General features: G+C 52.3%; 1 protein-coding gene across 1 annotated transcript in view; it reads right to left on the minus strand.

The window, feature by feature from the left end:
* Otog (otogelin) overlaps nucleotides 1-15998 on the minus strand; it is a 68027-nt gene that overhangs the window by 13458 nt on the left and 38571 nt on the right. Inside the window, exons 31-40 of the mRNA XM_055613698.1 lie at nucleotides 14984-15010; nucleotides 12154-12321; nucleotides 10948-11226; nucleotides 10394-10511; nucleotides 9427-9506; nucleotides 7343-9042; nucleotides 6548-6716; nucleotides 6158-6303; nucleotides 5414-5503; nucleotides 398-581 (exon numbers count right to left, since the gene is read on the minus strand). Of these exons, the coding sequence (XP_055469673.1) occupies nucleotides 398-581; nucleotides 5414-5503; nucleotides 6158-6303; nucleotides 6548-6716; nucleotides 7343-9042; nucleotides 9427-9506; nucleotides 10394-10511; nucleotides 10948-11226; nucleotides 12154-12321; nucleotides 14984-15010 (2961 nt within the window). The remainder of the gene's footprint in view (nucleotides 1-397; nucleotides 582-5413; nucleotides 5504-6157; nucleotides 6304-6547; nucleotides 6717-7342; nucleotides 9043-9426; nucleotides 9507-10393; nucleotides 10512-10947; nucleotides 11227-12153; nucleotides 12322-14983; nucleotides 15011-15998) is intronic.

Here is a 15998-nt window from a genome sequence, read left to right on the forward strand (position 1 = left end):
CATGTGCCCTCAGACAGCCTCTTGACCTGTGTGCCCCTGCTTGTCTCTGTGAAGATCCTGAGGGCCACTTCCCAGGACCATTGTGTGGGTGACCTGGGGCGAATGATCTCAAGGAACGGCAGTATCTAGCAAAGGGCCCCACCCAGCACATGCAGACAGGAAGGATTATCTGGCATTAGGAAGCTGTCAGGGATGCTGACAGAGGAACCTGGCTGAAGTGACAATTGGCAAGGCAACTCTGCAGTGTACCCTGCTAAGAGCCTCAGCCCCAGGCATAGACATTAAGCCTCGGGGCACTGGCAGTTCTGCTGCTCCCACCTTGGGCCTGATACCCTGTCCCAACATGTCCTGGTCCAAGGGAACCTTCACTCCCCCACCCACCTGGGTCCCACCTCACCACATAGGCCTCGGCCCTGGGCCTTGCTGGCTTTGCTGGCTTCCAGGATCATGAGTCCTGAGCTGTGGAGCCATTGGATCTGGATGTGTGAGGGTGTCCGTACGATGTACATGTGTCCCGTATCCTCAATCCGGAACCCGTATCGGCTGAGGGGTGCCCACGCAACCTGAGCGTTCACAGTCACCTTAAGGGTAGAGAGTTCAGCGTGAGCACAGTGCCCACACGCACCTCTGTTTACACCTGTCCATCCACTCATCCGTCTGTCCACACATCCATCCGTCCATCTGCCCACCTACTTACCAACCCACCCATCTATCTTTTCATTATCATCTGTCCATCAACAGACAAGCTCTCACTAGGCACTCCTATGTGCCAGGCCCTTTGGGGCACATGCACCTAGGGCATAGTCGATCAGAACATGGGAGAAATCTATTTTAGTGAACAAAACCCAACAGAACCATAACTGAAACAGCAGGAGGCAGCTGCATCTCAGCACCCACATAAACACAAACTTCCGTCCCTTCTAAATGCATCCTAATTCCCTGGTTCTGCATAGATAGCTTCTCCTGAGAGGTGTTCTCTGCAGCCTGGGGACCCCCTTGGCATCAGCTCACTTCTGTGCTGACCATCAAGGAAGAATCCTGCCATTCCCAGTTAAGGCTACCATTAGGTTATGGTTGTCTTTGGGCGAGAACCGTCTGATTCTTTGAATTGTCAGCACCCATCTTTGGGTTTGGCACCACCTCAGGGCTCAAGCAATCTCTGTTAAGTGCTCAGCATTCCCCAGTTCTCACATACACCTTAAATTCAAGGCTATAGCTTCTCTTACAGATTGAAAAGGCTAACAGTGTGTGTAAGTTAGAGTAAGAATTAAGTTTTATGCCATAAACTATAAGATGGAAAAGATTAAGATTATAAAACAATTATTATTATGATTTACCATTCTCCCTCCAGGAATGGACTGTTCTACCAATCATGCAACAAATTACCCCACGTGTGAATTGCTGAGCTACAGGAAAGGGAACCTCAGTTCAGAAGCCAGAAAACCGTGACCTTGGGAAGGTCCCAGCTCTCCAATAACCCCAGCCTTCCTGTGTGCACTGACTGAGGCTTCAGCCTAGGGTTGTGAGTATGGCCATCTCTATCTGAAGCCCAGGCAGCCTGCCTTGTCCACGGGGTTCTACAGGCATTAATAGTTCTGTAAGGAATGATGAGATTGAAGCAATCATAGAAAGTCTCCCAAGAAAGACAAGGCCAGGACTGGACAGATCCATGGCCAAATTCTGCCAGAGCTTTAAGGAATTAATGCCAGATGCTCCACAAACTATACCATGAGACAGAGAAGGAGAGAATGACACAAAACTCATCTTACAAAAGCCAACATTACTCTAATAACACGTTGGCTAAGAATATGACAAGAAACCCCTGCAGACCAATATCGCCCACAACACACAAGCGCAAAAACTCTCAATAAAGTGACAAAAACTAATCCACTCACGCAACAATAGAAAAGGTGCACACTGGTTTCATTTCAGAGTTGGAAGGATGATTCAATACATAAAAGCTAGTAAATGCAATATGGTGCACAAAGAGACTCCTGAGTAGAAATTACATCATCGTGCCAATGGGTGCAGAAAGACCTTTGAGAAAGTCCAACATCTTCCGATGATGAAGGACCAGAAGAAACCAGGAACAGAGAGATCACCCCTCGACACAACGAACACTGGATGATAAGCAACATTATATTAAACAGGAAAAAACTGAGAGTATTCCCTCTAAAGCCAGGAAAAGACAAGGCTGTCTACTCCCCCACTCTCATCAAGACAGCATTTGAAGTTATATCCAGAGCAATATGGCTAGAGAATGAAACGAAGGTAATAAAAATAAAAAAGGAAGCACAAATCGCATTAACCCTCCTTGTAGATAATATAATTCTAAATTTAAAATACTCTAAAGACTTCGTCAGAAAGTTCTGAGACCTGATGCTTTCAGCCAAGTAGCAGGAAAGTAATCCAATTCTCAAGAGCCTCAAAAAAAGCAGAAATAAATTTATTCAAGATGGTGAATATTTCTATAGGGAAAACTTACGCATCAAAGAAAGAAACTGAAGATAGAACATGGGAAGAGTACTTATGCTCATAGATTCTCAGGATTAATAGTGTGAAAATGCTCATATTACCAAGAATGATATACAGATTAGATACAGTTCTTATAAAAATTTAGGGGACTAGAGAGACGGCTCAGAGGCTAAGAGCACTGGCTGCTCTTCCAGAGGTCCTGAGTTCAATTCCCAGCACCCACATGGTGGCTCACAGCCATCTGTTATGAGATCTGGCATTCAGGCATACATGCAAACAGAACACTGTATGCATAACAACAAAAAAAATATCTGTCATTACAGAAACAGAAAAAACAATCCTAAAATATATATGAAGGCACAAAGGTCTCTGTATAGTCAAGACAATACTGAGAAAAAGAGCAACGCTGGAGGTACCACAGTACCCAACTACAAGTTATTCTCAGAGCCATCGTGGGAAAAATCAACAAAACTTCCACAGCACCAGCACAGAAATGCAATCAATGCAACAGAATAGAGGGTCCAACAAAATACCCAGACTTTGAAGGAAAGATGGTGCTGGGAGGACTGGAGAGCCACGTGCGGGAGGTGACCACACTTCTATCTCTCCCTACACAAAACCTGATTCAAAACGGTTCAAAAGCTTTAATGTAAGACATGAAAAGTTTAAAGCTGCTGGAGGGAAACATAGGGGAAATGATTCCTGACACAGGCAAAGACCTTCTGAACTGACTCCGGTGGCCCTAGAAATAACAGTAAATGTGATAAACGAGGTTTCATCAGATCGAAGCAAGCTGTACAGTGAATAAACAATTGCCAAAATGAAGACGCAGCTTGCCGGATGGGAGTGAATTTTGCCATTCATCTAAGAGGGGGATCAATATAGTGAGTATATAAAGAACTCAAAAAATTAAACGCAAAACACTAAACCATCCGGTCAATAAATGGGAAAGTGAATTGAACAGAGAGTTCTCCAGGGGAGTAAAAGTAGCCAGTAAATATATGGAAAAAAAAAGTTGAACATGTTTAATCATCAAAAATGCAAATAAAAATGAGATTGGGGGTCCATCTTATCACAGTTCTGAAAACAAGCAGGAAACGCAGGCACGGATGCAGGGAAGGCTGGCGAGGGGCCTGTATACTGCTGGTCAGAATGCGAATCAGTTAGCCACTACGGAAACCAGTACAGAGGTTCCTCAAAATCCTAAGTTTAACTAGCACACGGCAGATACTCCACTCCTGAATATATCCCTGTAGGAGCTAAGACATGATGACAAGGAGCCCCCTGCACGTCCGTGTTTATTGCAGCCATTCACAATATCCAAGGTGTGGAATCTGCACAGATGTCCAACAATGGACAAGTGGATGAAGCCAGTGTGTGCGTGCGCGTGTGCGTGCGTGTGTGTGCGTGCGTGTGTGTGTGTGCGTGTGTGTGTGTGTGTGTGTGTGTGTGCATGTGTACTTGTGCATGTGCAATGGAGTTTTATTCAGCCATAAAAAGAACCAGATTATGTCATTTACAGGAAAATGGTTGGAACTAGAGATCGTCATGTTAGATGAATAAGCAAGATTTTCTCTCATACATGGTGCGTGTGTATGATATATAGCCACACTGACATGAACACTGAAGAGACTGTTTGGAAAGAAAAAGGGTCCAGTAAAGGCAAGGGAGGATAGCGGCAAAATAAGTGATCAAAGCCCTTGATATTCATGTGTGAAAAATGTCAAAATGAAGCCCACTATTTTATACAAATGATATATGCTAACAAGAAGGAAGACTTTATAGAAATACACTAAACATGATAAATGTTTGCGTGTAAATGATGCCTTTTTAATTGAAGGGTAAAAAGTGAAAATCAAGGAGTGGCACTTGGGAACTTTGATGATAGGCTTCCTTATTTGCACACTTGGTCCTCAGTTCTTGGTGCCATTTGGGCAGGTTGTGGCACTGCCAGGCAGCACAGCATTACTGGAGGAAGTGCATCGCTGGGGCCAGCCTTGAGGGGGTACAGCGTTGCTCGGCTTCCTGTCCATACACTCTGCTTCCTGTCTGTGGCTGAGATGTGTTCTCTCAGCTTGCTACTCTGGCTGCCTGCTGCCAGACCTTCACCGCCCTCTCTGGAACCATAAGCAACTCTTCCTTGTACAGCTGCTGTTGGTCATGGTATTTTTATCACAAAAACAGAAAGGCAACCAATGTAGGGACTTTATTTTTAAGTTTCTACTTCATGATAAACCCATCAACCAAACCTGGCTTTAGGCAACCTTGGCAACCAGAGATAGAGGGCAGAGTCAAGCAAGAAGGTGTTGGTCTTGGAAACAGAATGAGGGAAATTTGCTGTCATGGACATGAAGAAGAAACACCTCAGTGCCTCTCACTGCCTGTGAAGGGAAGCCCCCACATGGCTGGCCTCCTGGACACTTCAGCTTCCTTGACTGATGTGACCTTGGCCTTGAGATCATGGACTTCAGTTCAAGGCATCTGACTTACACAGTCCTTTTCTTGGAAGGGGCTCTAGGAATGTGTTCCTGTGCCTCTATGTCCTCAGAAACATTGCAAAAGTGACACTTTGACAGCCGTTATTTAAGGTCGCGCTGTCTTACCAGTCTGATGGCGCCTGTTACTTTCTTCCCCTGACACAGAATGGGCAAAGCATCCGACATTAAATAACTTTCATGTATACCTTACTCTGCCTTATTTTATTATGCTGTATTTTACTTTTTGAGACAGTCTCATGTAGCCCAGGCTGGCAACACAGAGGCAGTGATCCTCCTGCTTTGCCTCTTGCTGCTGGGATTACAGGCATTGTGCCAACATTTCTTAAAAGAGGGTGTCTTCCCAACCCCTAGCCCTAGTTATGAACAAGCCTCACTCCTTCATGCCCTGGCCCCCTGTGGCTGGTACGCTGCCTTGCAGGCCATGTCTTTGGTGTGCTCACCTTCCTATTGAAGCGGTCAATGGTGATGTGATGGGACAGATGAGTTACATTCAGTATCACCAGACAGAATGGGGGCCAGTTCAGGTGTCCCTGTGGGAGAAGACCAGCCTCATCAGTCCAGAACCCTGCCCCAAGTTTCCCTCCAACTGTGTGAGTAGAGGAAATACAAGGCCACCTGCAGGCCTGGGTAGATGGGGCATAGACTCCTATGTGACCTCAGGCAAGCCCGGCTGAAGGAAAGTAGGAAGTAAGATAAAAAGCAAGAAAGGGAGGAAGGAAAAAAGAAAGGAAAGAAGGATGCTCAGCTCACGGGGTTACTAGCAGGCCAGCCCCCACAGCTGACACCTGGGACCACAGGCCACCTTGGAATGGCCTCTCCAATCCTCTACACTTAGTGTGTCAACTCAAAGAAACCTAAAAGCCACAGGGGCTAGGAATTGTGCAGATCCCAGGAAGAGCCCGGAGGTGGTGCACCCTGCCCCACTTGTCCCCTCAGTCACCTGGCCTGCTAAGGGGAGACCAGTTCCCATTCCAGGAACCTCCTGGGAAGCAGAGCGAGATGTGGCGTGACCCTCTCCAAGGTCTACCCTAACTTCCGGCATTCCTTGAACTCCATTCTACTGCTCAATCTCCCCGTTCAACCCCGTTGAACCAGTTCTCAGGTCCTGACAGGAGAAAAATCTCCCCTCTCAGCCTAGTTCAATTTTTCAGGTCCCGGTAGAAAGAAAAGCAAGGGGCATTTACCAGGTTGGCACTCTTGCAATCCAGGACATGCACGGAGATGATTTCATCCGGGCTCTGGCTGAGGATGTAGATGGCCTCCTTGAACAGAGCTGCATGGCTGCCATCGAAGGTTACAAAGCTCAGGTCTGGGAAGACTGAGCACCGGCCTGGAGGCAAAGAGCAAGTGGGTAGCAAGATGGGCAAGTGAGTGAGAGATCCCGGAGATTGGAGAGTTGCTGGGATCAGGGGTCTCAGAGAGTTCAGAGGTCACAGGGGAAGGAAATCTGTCATGTCAGGAGTCACAGTGTGATGAGATTTCCCACAGAAGTGTGGTAGGGAACACACAGACCAGGGGAAGAGGCATGCTGGGAAAGAGGAGGACCAGAGGCTCTGCCCAGCACCATAACTCACAGGCACATTCCCAGAGTGGGCAGCAGCGATCCCCGCCCACTCGCATGGCGAAGCCCAGGACCCCACAGTGAGGGCGTGCTGCACCCTGAGGACAGTGCTGGGTCTGGTTCACGCGTATCAGCTGGCCTTCTAGGCATATGTGACGGACACAGTCTTGTTCCGCGATGGGCTGTGGCACGAAGTGGGTGGGCTTGTGGCATCACCTACCTCAGGCCTTCTGGACCAAGCCAAGCGCTAACAGGGCAGAACCAGGGAACTGATGCCCTGTGGTGGCTGGACCGACCCCCTCCCCAAAAAAAAAATCAACCGGGAAGAATGTCAGTGAGGGATAGTCTGGATGTGGCTGGACTGTGGGCAGGTCTGCTGTGGGTTGTTTAACTCTTTAGTTGGTGTGGGAAGACCCAGCCTGAGCACGGGCAGCATCCTTTCTTGAGTTTGAGCCCTAGAGTGTCTAAGTATGGAGAAAGCTAGGCGAGCCGTAGCATGAATGCATTCATTCTCTCTTGCAGGCCAAAGCATGCTCTCCCCACCCTGCAGAGACACTCCAAGCCATCCAGTCAGGCCCTGGACCCAACAGGCAGGGTGGAACTCTTCTGTGATTTAGGGGAACCAAGGAGACCTGGGGATTTTTGAAGTACCAGGAACTTGAGATAGGGGTAAAGTCAAGAACACTACCACCATTTTTGCAGCACAAGGAGGTCCACAACTTATGAGCTCATGGTGATAGCCATCTTAGTGGCAGGGAGAAGGCCGGGTCCTGGGGAGGAGTCGCAAACACTGAAGAACCTCACTCACCACACAGGTAGCAGAAATGTTCACTTCAGCCTCCATCAGTCCTTCCGAGATGCTCTGGGCTGGAGCTGAGAGGCCTGACTGCTCCGTGGTGGACTGGCGCCCTAAATCCTCCTGGGGTTGGAGACCTGCTGGGGTTCCCTGGGCCCCTGCCAGCTGGGGCAGCAGAACCAGGGGGCTCTCCCGGGAGGCTGTCCTGGCTGAGACCCGGCTTAGGGAGGAGGATGTGAGCACCACTGGCACCAAGGGAGTCACAGAATGGCTCAGTGTGGGTGTGAGTTCTGTGAACTGGGCAGAGCCAGGGATGAAGGTGGGTGAAGACACCTTCTTGGACAGAATGGTTGCTTTCTGGGTGGTGCTTTTCTGTGGGGCAGCAGACACTGTGGGGGGCTCCCCAGCACCCACAGCTGGGGCCCCAGAGCTTGGCAATGTGGCTCCCAGAATCAGGTCTGGAGCCAGGCCTGTTACTTGGGGAACCACAGTGCTAGGTAAGTGTTCGTGGTCCTCCACGGCAGAGTGGAATGGCGCTGTCTGACTGAGTGTCTGAGCAGGTGTTGTCACAGTTGTGGCCATGGCCAGAGTCGTGGCCTGGTGCCGAGGTGGAGGGGTCGGGATATAGCCTTTGGAGTCAGGTGTAGCCACGGGGGCAGATGTGCCCACCTTAGCTAAGGGCAGGCTGGAGTCAGGAGGCAGGCCAGAGAGGAGCTGAGGCGGCCGGGTGGACTCTAGAGAAACTAAAGCCGTGGTCCCCAGTCTGTGAGCATTTGTGGGTGGGGTGTGAGTAGCCAGGGTCCCTGGGGACAGAGCTGGAGGCCAGGGGGCTGTGGTAGTATGCTGGTGAGGCAGGTGAGTGGTGACTGAGCTTGGGTGTGGGGACACTGGCAGCTCTGTAGGCTGACTGTGCCCAGATTCTTCCTTCTCTGAAGCTGGTACCTCCTCCAGGCCCTTGGTGTCAAGGGGACTGACAGGAGCCTGCTGTGCTGTGCTCACCACAGCCAGGGGGCGGCTGGAACTTAAAGTGCTCCGGGCCAGGATAGACGGGGACATCACCGTCCTGTTTGTGACCTTAGGTGTGGCAGTTGACAGGTGGGGTTCCAGGGCGCTGGGGGGCCAAGAGGTTGCTCCAGGGGAAGTTGGTAGCCAAGAGGGTGGCAGGGGTGTAGTTTTAACAGGAAAAGAGTCATGGCTCATGACTGTCACAGCCTTGGTCATGAGTGGGAAGCGGGGTACAGGGGGTGACCGGGAGGTGACCGTGGTGTTGAGACTCCCTGCAAAGGTCACGCTCACTTTGGTTGTCTCTGTTGTCCCTGATACAATGCCAGATGTGGGTGTCTGTAGAAAACCCAGGAGGGGTGAGGAGGAGCCTCGGGCGTGAGGAGTGGCTAGGGTGCTGGCAGCCCCTTCCACTCTGGCTGGGGCCTCCGAGCTGTGGGCAGGAAGGTTAGACGCCGTGAGCCCCAGTGGCAGCTGTAGTGTGGGCTGGACAGATCCTGGAGACGGCACTGGCCCCTCGGTGGCAGCCCTCGGGGGATTTGGGGCTGAGGTGAGTGGGGCTAAAGGGGCCAGGACAGGCTTGTGGGTGGGGGCTCTAGGGGGCTCCTGTGGAAGCTGCTGCTTGTCTGTGGGGGTGGGTAGCACTTGAACAGGTGCCAGAGTCTCATTGCCAAGGGCTTCTGTGGGACCCCGAAGGGCTGGCTCCACACCTGGGCAGAGAAGAGAAGAGGCTCAGAAGAAGGGTGACTGCCAGGTGCTGGGCTGCAGGAATGGTGCCCTAAGCGATGGGACAAGCGCAGCTTCTGATGCCAGACCCCAGGGCCTCTGTCCACAGAAGCCAGCAAGACTGGGCTCCGTTCGTCTTGCCTAAGCCTGGCTTCCCTGGGCATTCGGCACAAGACCCAAGCGAGACCTCCACAGTTCACTTTTCCTGTCCCTGAACGAGAACCAGACACAGCCCCACAGATCTGCAGCTCTCTCCTCCCGGGACCCCAAGCAGACTCTGGTGAAGGATGTGGGACCCTGAGGATGTCTCAGCGACACCCTGGACTTGGAAGAGTCTGAAGGAGAAGGGAGAACACCAGGCTGCTTACAGTCTTCTGGGTAGACACATCTCTGGGTGGCTTCATCCAGCACCTTAGGAGCAGGGCACACAGGGACACAGCCCTCTACCCTACAGACAGAGCAGGGACTGGCTAGTGACCAGAACACAGCGCTGGTCTCTCTCCCTCACCTAGATAGAGCACAAGCCCCATCCTTCTACATGGCACGCATGCGCTCACGCTCACGTGTGTGTGTGTGTGTGTGTGTGTGTGTGTGTGCGCGCGCGCATGCTTATTATGCAAACTCTCATGAGAAGCCCATAGAGACCTCATCACACGTGTGCAGTACCACCCACGCCCGTACATGTGAGCTTCATACTCTTACTCGCTGGCCAACGGGGGAGACACGTGTGAACCAAGTGTGGCCACATGCGCCCCTGTGCACATGCCCAGGCTCTCTGAACAGGCCATTCTCATACAGCCCACAGGCTTTCCAAGGCCGTGAGAAGCCAGACGTATACACATTGCATATGCATGCACACATCTAGGTAGATGCTTACAAACAAGCATGTGGCCTCAACCACACGCAACTGCAGAGAAGCGGCTCACACAGGTGTGTGAATGTAGCTGTGTACAGCCCATAATACTTAATACATACAAGGCTCAGCTACGCACACATCACACACCGGTATACAGAGTATGAATATATAATATTTACACATGGCACACACACTGTTGTGATTTGAATGTGACATGTCCCCATGCCATCCCCACAACAATGGGCTGGATCCCGTAAGCTGTGCCCCCAAATAAGCCCTCCCTCCCTTAAGTTGCTCTTGTTGAGTATTTTGTCATGTGAGGAAAATGACCAAACATAAAAGCACATTCCCTGACACACACAATCCCATACCCCCTCCTGCACACACCCACACGTGAACGTGTCCACACACGTGCTCACAGATGTGCTCAAACTCTCTGTTGACCCCTTGACTCCACACCCTTTGTCCCCTGGTCTTACCTGGGCACATCCCGGCAGCTGGCTGCCTGCGGGTCTCGGCAGGTTTGGAAGCAGGGACTGGCACAGGCATCGTAGCGCCACTCACAGATGGGGTAGACAGCCCCTGAGGGCTTGGCATCTAGAGAGATGATCCCTCCAAGTCTCGGGACTGAGAGACCGGACTATGCCAGAGTTCTCCAGCTCAGCCCAGGCCTGCCCTGCCCAGAGGGGAGGACTAGGAACCACATGAAGAATAAGAGGAGGAAGCCAGGCAGAGGAAGCTGCATCCACGACTTCGGACAGGGTCTGGGGGTCCTGAGATCCTGCTAGCTCCCTGGCCTGGTGTCCCCTGCTCCTCCCTCGGCAGGAAGCTGGAGCCAAGTTCCATAAGAGCCTCCACCAGCCTCACTTTCTTTCACTTCCACATGGGGCGCGTTAGACCCTGGGGAGCCTCCATTCCGCCCACAGGGTGAGGATTCTGTTCCCTGGGGACATGCGGAAGGGAGGAGGGGGAGGGCAGGAAAAGCAGCTGAGGGAGGCAGAGGCCCCTGACCCAAGAGCAGGGCAGAACCTACCCAGAAGGCGGAAGAGCGCACCACCACGAAATGCCTCTGTGTGTTCATATGCCCGGAGAGCCAGCTCAAGGCCTGACGAATGGAGGAAGAAGCCAGGCTTTGCCAGGGACTCCAGAGCCACCAGGCCAGCCTGCCATGTCCCCCGGTGCAGGGAGAAGGAGGCGTGCTGGTGGAAGGCCTCGCTGCGGTGCCACTTCACCAGTCCTACGGAGCCATTGGCTGTGCTGTGCAGGAAGAAGTTGGGCCTGTCGGCTGCCTCCAGCGACACAGCATCAGGGTCTGCAGAGCCACGGGGAGCGGTCAGCGCACAGAGAGAACCAGATTCGGGGTGCAGCGTGCCAGCATGTGTCCTCACACGCAGGGCGTGAGGATGGCAGCTCCCAGGGGAGCAGGTGGACCCCGCTGCCCTGGGGCTGCCTCGGCTCCTTTGACCCTCTTCCCTGTCTGCCATCCTCCCCCTTCCGTTTACACTCAGGTCATCATCTCCGTGGATGAAGGCGGGAGGTTGCACAAGCCCTCAACTGCTGTCTCCTGTCCCGTCCCTCCTCCCTTCCCAGCAGAAAACCTGTCCTAGTGCCTGCTATGCCTGGCACCGAACAGATAGGAACCGTCCTTCTGCAGACCACTGGATGTGGGGGTCAGCTGGACCTGGTGATCTGGCAAACTCAGCATCCTCGTAATATCTAATGTTCCCCGTTTCTTCCTGTCAGCACAAATCTCCCACCCCTCGAGGCGCCATGCTTCCGGCCATGCAGAGCCTGAAGCACTTTGTTGCTGGCTGTCCCATAGGCTGGAACTCCTGCCTGGCAGGGGACTGAGTCTCTTACTATCACTGGTTCCTGTGCTTACCCTGTGTCCAGTGAAAGGAGGGCAAGGAGAAAGGAGGAGAGAGAAAAGAGGGAGAGGAAAGAGGGATAGAAAAGGGGGAGGGTAAGGGGGGAAAGAGAGAGGAAGGGGCAAGAAGGGCAGAGAGGACAGAAGAAAAGGACGAGAGACGGAAACAGAAGGAGGGTGGTTGCTGTCTCTGGGGTTCTTTGGAACAGTAGTGGGGGACCTGTCTTGGGCAGTTTGGAGTCACAGAGGTCAAGAAACTAGTCTGAACTAGGAACAGGGGGCAGGGATGGAGTCCTGTGGTGACTGCAGGCTTCAGCGCCCCCTTCTGTCAGCACCGAGGGCGCTGGACAGGAGCCAGAGGGTGGGCCTTACCGTGGGCCTTGGCCTTGTACAGAGCAGCTGTCAGCAGGAAACTTGAAATGTCCCCTGGCGCCAGGTCCTCCACCCTCACAAGGGCTGTGTCACCGTCTACTGCCTTCACGGCAACGAGAGTGCCGCCAGCCGCCGCGCTGGACAGCTGGTAGGGGCCCTTACCTAGTGCTGGAGAGAAGAGCCCCCGTCACAAGCCCCACCACCCACACTATGTCAGCAGACGGTCAAAAGAGGCACTGTGCCAGAAAGGGGCTTGGCTTCTCATCCCAGATGAGAACCACAGGGACCCTAGCAGCTACGGAGTGACAGGAACCCCAGGTGGCAGCCCCAAAGGAGATGGACCTTCCCTCTGTGCACAGGGAGTCCACGACGGTCACCCCTGCGGGCGTGAGCCATTACCACGGCCGGCGCTGCTCCATCAAGGTCGTCTTTGGGAGAATGCAGCACACTGGTCTCTGCCCACCCCGTCCTCAGGGGTCACACTGAGGAGCCTGGAGCTCAAAGCTTCTATTTGTTTATTTTCTGCACACATCCCATTTGTGTTTGGGGGGTCTTCAGAGTTGTGGGTGCAGGGTGGAAGGGGTGTGGGTGTGAGCTTTAGGAATGATCGTCCTGCTTCTGCTGTGTCTCGCAGCTGCCTGGGTCACTTGCTGGCTCTCCTCGGGTGTTCTCATCCCCAACACAGAATCTCAAGAACACAGCTTCAACTCAGGGCGCATCCATACTGAAGCCCTGCTTTGCACCCTGCAGGAGCTGCTGTCACCCTGGACTTCCTGCCTGCCTCACTGAGAGAGCCACATGCCTGTCCTAGCTCATCTCCACACTGCCCACTCACTCAGAGAAATCCTGCTCCTTCTGTGCCTGAAAGTCAGTCACTGGAGACCAGCTCATGCGTCACCTCCTGAGGGGGGCTCTCCCCGCACCCTCTCCTGACACACTCCTCCCCATGCCCCACCTGCCCCTGAAGCAAACACACAGCTCTGTGGTATGGATATGCTTTGGGGTCCCCATCTGTGTCCTTCACTAGAAAGAAGACAGACAGTGTGCTGTGCTTATAAATGACCCGGCAAGCAGCTCTAAAAAAAAAAAAAAAAAAAAAAAAAAAGAAGAAGAAGAAGAAGAAGAAGAAGAAGAAGAAGAAGAAGAAGAAGAAATAAACAAAACAAAACAAAAAACAAAAAATCACACTGGCTGATTTCAATGGTGTGAACACTCAGGGCAATGACCAGTTTCAACAAATGCAGGGTGCAGAACACACACGTGGAAATGGGGTGCTCTCATGTGCCTCTTCCAAGGTCCTTTTCCCAGAACCCCATGAGGCCTGGGCCACAGAAAATGCCGGAAGAAAAGTGAAGCAAGGGATGGCTGAGTGGGAGGGGGGAGGGGGAGGATGCTAGAAGCAGCTTGTCCTTTGCAAGTTTCTGACACCCGAAATGCCGCCGAGGGAGAGGACTGCTCAGAGCTGAGCTGCTGAAATGTCTTGCCTGATGTCACGAGGCCGCTCCTGTCCCAGGAAATCCAGTTCTCCCAGAGGCATTCCTTTGGGCACTGAAGGTCCGGGGCCATCAGCAGCCCCCAGAACCACCATTTGGCAGGACCGGCTCTCTGATCTGTCATGTTGCAGCCTGGTCCAGCCCTCATCTCACAGACCTGTCTTGTCTCTGTGTCCTTGCTACAGGGCATAGTGGTTAGGTCTCAAACCAGGGACAAACTTCCAACAGACTCCTGCTAACATGTCAAAGCTGATGCTGGCCACCGGGTTCTCTCAGCATCCCTTGGTCCCTACCTGTTACGGGTCCTCCTGACTGCCATACCCTGCCCCCTACCGAAACTTCCCAGTCCAGGCGCTGGACTGCCCCCAGCTGCTCTTCCCTATATAATCCAGCCATTTAGATTACTGGTCCTTTTTTGTCCTTTTACCTTTTTGCCTCCTGGCCTCTTGGGTCCTGGCTCTCCCCACCCCGCTTCTCCTCACATGGCCTGGCTCAGGGTCACGTTCACTCTGGACCCTTTCAAATGCCTCTGCCTCTAGCTATATTCTCCCTCACCTCTACAATAAGCCTTGCTTAGGAACAGTCATGTCCTCCCTTTTGTTTCTTTTTCTCATTCAAACGCTTCCCTGGAAGGATGCTTCTCAAACCCAAATTGGTTCTAAGAAGTGCACAAAGCCTGTGCCCACACCTTCGCGGGCCGGCTCCTGCCGAGTGGGAGGAGACCTAGGGGTTCAGGGAACACTGAATGCCTCTGGGACAAACTTGACACTAGGAGTTATTTGGGCAGCCATCTTGCCACAGCCCATTCAACCTCTGATCAAATCGGTTAAGTGACTCAAATACTGGACACCAATCTCCCTTGGTCCTTAGCAATGATTTGCATTTTCATCATCATTATTAACCTAGATGCTGGTGCATATCTCGATTCCCTGAACCCTTGGGGATTTAATGATCCATCTAGGTTTTCAGCATCCTTCCTGGAAAAAGAAGACTGCACCTGATTTTGACAACTCAGGTCTCCAGAGACCCCCAGGTGACAATCCATTAACTTGTTGGGCCCAGTTAGGAGGGCTGTGGGGTGAGCGCACTGAAACCAATAGATTCCGGGTGCCTGGTGAAGCCGCCCTGGGTGATGAAGACAGCTGAGGAGGCTCTTGCCCTGGCCTCCCCGGGCTGCAGGAACAGCTGTGGATAAGGTCCTGCCACCCTAAGCCCAGCACCAGGGCTTCACATCACACAGACCCTCACAACTTCCTGTCTCAGCTGTTCCAGGCAGCACGGGGGAGCTCCGGATTGCCATGGCCCTGGAGGCTCTGCTTGGGGGAAAACCGGCTTACCTTTGTTGAAGAAGTCACAGTCGTATGCTAAAGAGGAAAGAAGAGAGTTTTCCCATGAGCACGCCCTTGCACCCAGCCTCCCCTTCCTCAGGACTGGGTCTAAAACTTCAGGATCAAGGGATGGACTTGGATCCATGTCTTTTGTTTGGTTGGGTTTGGTTTTGGAGACAGGGTTTCTCTGCCTCCTGAGTGCTGGGATTGGGATTCAGCGTGTGCCAATACCACCCAGAAGATCCATGTATCTTTGCTTTTCAAGACAGGGTTTCTCTGTGTGGTGTTGGCTGCCCTGGACTCACTTTGTAGGCCAGGCTGGCCTTAAGCTCACAGCAATACACCTGCCTCTGCACCCCCAGATCCATATATCTTAAGGGGAGGAAATATGGTGTCCCTTCATTCACCCACAAGGCTTGCTTAAAGCCTGGCTTGGAGTAGCACTCAGCAATGTGATGAATGAATGAATGAATGACTGAATGAATGAATGAATATATGTTAGGCAGAAGAATGTGTTCTGGGCGGCCATAATGAAGGAGTGTGAGTGAAGGAACGAAGGTGGAGCCCGGTAGAGCGGTTGCCTACCATGTACAAAGTCCTGGGTTCAATCTCCAGCTTTGCATTTTAGGGTGTGCACACCTGTAATCCCAGCGCTCAGGAGGTAGAGGCAGAGTATCAAATTCAAGGTCGTCCTTGGCTCTTAGGGAGTTGGAACTAAGCCTAGACTAGCAGTCCTGTCTCAAAGACAACAATAAACAGAACCAAAGTGTAGAAGAGCCCCAAAGAAGGAATGCACGCCTGAGACAGACGTTCCTCCGCCTTGGATGAAGGCTACAAAGGGCCTCCTGCACCCAGGCACCTCCAAAGCCCTCTGTGCAGTCTTCAGCCCCAGCAAAGCGCGGCAGTAAAAGCCCCTAACGCATGGACCCACTGCGCCCTCTAGTGGATGAGATACATCTATTCTGTAGCACCCTCAGTCCACAAGGGGTGAACTCTTGGGGACCTTGCCACAGTGAGTCAACCA

This window comes from Psammomys obesus, unplaced genomic scaffold, assembly GCF_907164565.1.
Source record: "Psammomys obesus unplaced genomic scaffold, mPsaObe1.curated_primary_1811, whole genome shotgun sequence".
NCBI lineage: Eukaryota > Metazoa > Chordata > Mammalia > Rodentia > Muridae > Psammomys > Psammomys obesus.